Genomic DNA, 4,764 nt, shown 5'->3' on the forward strand with positions numbered 1-4,764 from the left:
CCAAAAAAAAAAAAAAAAGGATAGCCTAGTAAATCTCTCTCTCTCTATCTTTCTCTCTCTCTGTGTTTTTATGCCCATTTGCTCTTTATCTTCACTCTTCCTCCCCTCCCTCCCCTCCTTCCTTCCTTCCCTTCCCTCCCCTCTCCTTTCCTTTTTCCTCTCCTCTCCTCCCCTCCCCTCTCCTTTTTCCTCTCCTCTCCTCTCCTCTCCTCTCCTTTCCTTGCTTTGGTGTGTTCTTCAGCCCCACGTGGTTGTTCCTTGGGCTGGGAAGGGCAACATACCAGGAAGAACTCCACTAGACCAGCCTCTTGGCTTTAAATGCCACTGAACAAATCGCGTGGTTTTTTCTTTCTGCCTCGGGAAAGACAGTTGAGTGACGGCTGGGGAAGAGAAACAGCCTTCCCACTGTGGCCCCCGAAGACTAAGAAGACAGAGCATCACTGCCCCAGACACAAGAACGTAAGAGAAGCGGTGCTGGATCAGGCCAGTGGCCCACCCAGTCCAACACTCTGTGTCACCCAGTGGCCAAAACCCACCGCCCCTCAGGAGGTCCAGGGGGCCAGAACTCCAGGAGCCCTCCCACTGTTGCCTGCCAAGCACCAAGAATACAGAGCAACACTGCCCCAGAGAGAGAAAAATCAAAGAAGCCATGTTGGATCAGACCAATGGTCCATCCAGTCCAGCACTCTGTGTCACACCGTGGCCGAAACCCAGGGGCCATCAGGAGGTCCACCAGTTGGGGCCAGGACACTAGAAGTCCTCCCACTGTTGCCCCCCCCCCCAAAAAAAGCGCCAAGAAAACAGAGCATCACTGCCTCAGACATAGTCTTCCATCCATACTTTGTGGCTAATAGCCACTGATGGATCTCTGCTCCATATGTTTATCTGTCCCCCCCCCCCGGCTTGTGGCATCGGGGTCTATCAAGACAAATGCCCTTGGCCTGCTCCCTCCTCCACCGCTTCCTCAGATGGAGTGAGGAGGTCGGCTGCTGCTTCGTCTTTTCTGTGCCTTACCACCATGCTCAGCAACGAGGACGGCTGTGGCCTTCCCGCGGCATTCGGGGCGAAGAGCAGGGCCCTCACCACGGCACAGGTGGAAGGGCAGCGGCCATATTCCTACTCTCCTTGTTGCAGTAGGGGGGCTGGGGGAGCAGTAGCCAAGGGCACCCTAGAGGCCTTGGGTGGGCCTTGTGTGGGAAATAGCATGGTAGACTTGAAGAAGAAGAAGAAGAAGAGGAGGAGGAGGAGATTGGATTTATACCCCGCCCTTCACTACCCAAGGGAGTCTCAGAGCGGCTTACAAACTCCTTCCCCTTCCCCTCCCCACAGCAGACACCCCCTGTGAGGTAGGTGGGGCTAGGAGAGCACTTTTGAGAGCTGCCCTTGATAGAACAGCTCTGAGAGAACTTGTGACTGACCCAAAGTCACCCAGATGGCTGCATGTGGAGAAGAGGGGAATCAAATCCAGTTACCCCAGATTAGATTCCACGCTCCTAACCACTACACCAAACTGGTTTGATAGATTCTTGGTCTGATCCAGCGTGGCTGCTTCCTGGGAATAGGTAGCTAATGAATCTCTGCAAATAAACAAAAATAGTCCACTCGAATTTAGCATTGTGGCGTCCTCGCTTATTGGGGAGACTGTTTCTCCTTTATTTATTTATTTATTATTCAAATTTATACCCCGCCCTCCCCCGTAGGGCTCAAGGCGGCTTACAAGGCAAGATAATACTTGCAACATAAAACAACAATACAAAAATACCAATATATATACATTTTAAAAGCATATTATACAATTTAAAAAACCCGTCCTAAATCACATAAAATGCTCGGTGATAACCAGAACTCCTAACCCCAAAGATGGCGGGATAGTACCAACGATTCTTGGGAGACAGTCTATAGCGTCGCTATTTATTCAGATGTTCCAAAAGATCTTCTCAGGGCTCTTCTCAGGGCCTCTACCAGCCCCCCCAGATGGTAGCATAATGGGGGGGGGCAGCGGCCCCTACTCAAAAGCCTGGTGGAAGAGCTCCGTCTTGCAGGCCCTGCGGAACTGCATCAGATCCCGCAGGGCCTGGATCTCCCCTGGGAGCTCATTCCACCAGGTAGGGGCCGCTACCGAAAAGGCCCTGGCCCTTGTGGCGGCCAATTTCACATCCCTGGGGCCCGGAATAGATAACAGGTTTTGGGCCCCAGACCATAGTGCTCTTGGGGGAACATATGGGGAAAGGCGGTCCCTTTAAGACACACTCTGTGTACATGAACTTAGTAGATTTCTGCTGCCACCAGGAATTCCAAATCTCTCTCTTTTGGTAGAATGTCTGGGTGCTTCAGAGGACTATGTGGCCCTGAGGAAGGGCTGTTCTGATTGCTGGGATAAGTTTAAACAAATATTGATTGATTTATAAAAGAACAAAATAGGTTTCTGGGTATTTTTGAACTGTTTTTGAAGAAAGAAAATGTAACTGACAAAGCTTGGTGTCACACACAGTCTCTCATACACCAAAACTCCACTCTGACAGGTTTAGACACTCAGTCTAAACTCTCTCATATACAGCCACACAGGCTGAACTCTTTTGCTCATATAGCCACATGGGCTACTCTCTTGCTCATATATAGCCATACAGGCTGAACTGTCTCTTGCTCATATAGCCACACAGGCTGAACTAAGCTCCAACTGCTTCCTCTGTCACACAGGCAGTCACAAAAACTCTACACTCCTCTCTTCCAGAACACAGAATCACCTCAGAGACATCTCTCCTCCCACACTCTCAGTCATCAGCCAATCACATCACACTTGTCTCCCTCTATCACTCTCCTTACATTACTGCAGTCACACTAAACATTTAAAGAAACACACACACCAAAACATGAAATCATTACAAGCGTCTCTATATTTTCTCTCTCTAATGAATCTGATCCCAATCGCAGCTGCACTAAAAGCATAAAATGCACATCTCTAATTAACTCTAGGTTAAAGTCCAACAGCTGGAACAAGAGCTGCAGCCCCTGGTGGACGCACGCGCAGAGAGCAGTCGGCTTCGTAAGCTGAACGTGGCCTTGGAGACCAAATACAATCAGGTAGAGTTGGAAATTAAGAGCTGCAGAATTTTGACTTTTGTTGGATTTGAAATACTCTGGATCCAAGGCAGGGTATAGAGGGAGTTGCAGCTGAACAGACCCCGAGCACTAGAAATCTTGGCCAGGGGTTCTGAGACGTCATCTGAAATGCTTTGTGCCCTTTCCAGCTATTTTGCAAAGCCCTGTCGATTCAGAATTCCGCTTAAAAAAAAAAATGTCCCCAATCCAAGGTTCTACACGTGGCTGTCGAGTCCAAGGCTGAACCCCGTGGGCCCCCAAGGGCTGTTGTACACAAGTAACCAAACTCTTTATACAGAAGTTTTATTTAATTTCTCTCAAAACAAAAAAGTTTAAGCTACAGGCGACACAGCGCTCTAAAATCACACAACAGAAAACCCAAGAAAACTAGCTTATCTAAAAAGTTTCCAAAACCTGCGTTAGATGGCACAGACCTCAACTTCAAGAGTCACAGGCCATAACTTATGCGTTCTCCACAGGGCTTTTTTTGGGCAGGACGCACAGGAACGGAGTCCGGCTGGCTCCAGAGTTGGCCATGCCCACTACAGCCAAAACCTCTGTGCGTGTGTGGCTACAGAGGGAAGGCCCGGAGAGTGACACACACACCCCAGTGACTCCAAGGCAGGTGGGCCAGGGGGGCCCCTGGAAGAATCAGGGAGGCATTTAAATGCCTCCCCGTGCCTTCCCCGGCCTGTCCAAGGAGGGATACCCGGGCAAGCCTTTAAACTGCCTTCCCTTCCCTTCAAAGGGGGGGCTTGCCCAGGCTCCCCACAGCCGTGGGGCACCCAGGCAAGCCAAGGGAAGGCAGTTTAAACTACCTCCCCTCCCCTCCAAGGGCCGGCTTGCCCGAGCAATCCAAGGGAAGGCATGGGGTGTGGCCTGATATGCTAATGAGTTTCTGCTGTTTGGTGTGGCCTGTTATGCTAATGAGTTCCTGCTGGGCTTTTTCTACAAAAAAAGCCCTGGTTCTCCACATTGCTGTCTATTGCAGTATGAGCATGTCCCTAGTCCAGGCCTTGAGTCCGTCAGAATCCAAGCTAGCCTCCTTTTCCCCAGGCTCTTAGCTCAATTATAGCTTTTAGGCCAAGCAGCATCAGGTGATGATGGCACCCAATCAGGACACGTTCTTGCCGGAACCCTCTAGAAATTTACCTCATGACTCCTGACGTCCTCTCCTCCCGTCCTGTGGGCCGCAGGTTCTCATGAGAAGCTCATTACAATGTTTCCAGCTCTGTCCTTGAAGATGATAATGGCTGTGTGTAGGCAGAGACCAAATAGCATCACCTGCAGGATGGAACATACCCATTAACCCTTGAGGGGGGTCAGGGGTGCTTTGCCTCACAATGGCCATAGTGGGACCCCCAAGGAAGTCCAAGGCATCAGATCCTACTATGAAGCCACTGCTCTTGTGAACATTATAAAACTCTATAGCACAAGACACAAAGTAGACTGGAAACTTATCGAGTTTACCGAGGGGTCATTTCGTAGAAAAAGAGGTGCAGGAGCTCATTAGCATAACTTATTAGCATAACTCATTTGCATATGCCACACCCCCTGACATCACTGGAAGTGTGTCAGAAGGCAACACTCACCGCTCAGGCTCCACTGGACTGTTTTGGATTGCTAGCTATTGGGGGGGGGGGAAGGGTGGAATTTGCCCACCAG

At 50.2% G+C, this 4,764-nt stretch overlaps 1 protein-coding gene across 1 annotated transcript in view; it reads left to right on the top strand.

The window, feature by feature from the left end:
- Window positions 1-4,764, top strand: part of CCDC150 (coiled-coil domain containing 150) — a gene marked incomplete at its 3' end in the record, with an annotated part of 49,879 nt that overhangs the window by 30,727 nt on the left and 14,388 nt on the right. The window contains exon 15 of the mRNA XM_015428363.1: window positions 2,974-3,081. Coding sequence (XP_015283849.1) covers window positions 2,974-3,081 — 108 coding nt within the window. The remainder of the gene's footprint in view (window positions 1-2,973; window positions 3,082-4,764) is intronic.

The sequence above is a fragment of the Gekko japonicus genome, unplaced genomic scaffold (assembly GCF_001447785.1).
Source record: "Gekko japonicus isolate JY-2015 unplaced genomic scaffold, Gekko_japonicus_V1.1 scaffold5139, whole genome shotgun sequence".
In the NCBI taxonomy this organism is placed as follows: domain Eukaryota; kingdom Metazoa; phylum Chordata; class Lepidosauria; order Squamata; family Gekkonidae; genus Gekko; species Gekko japonicus.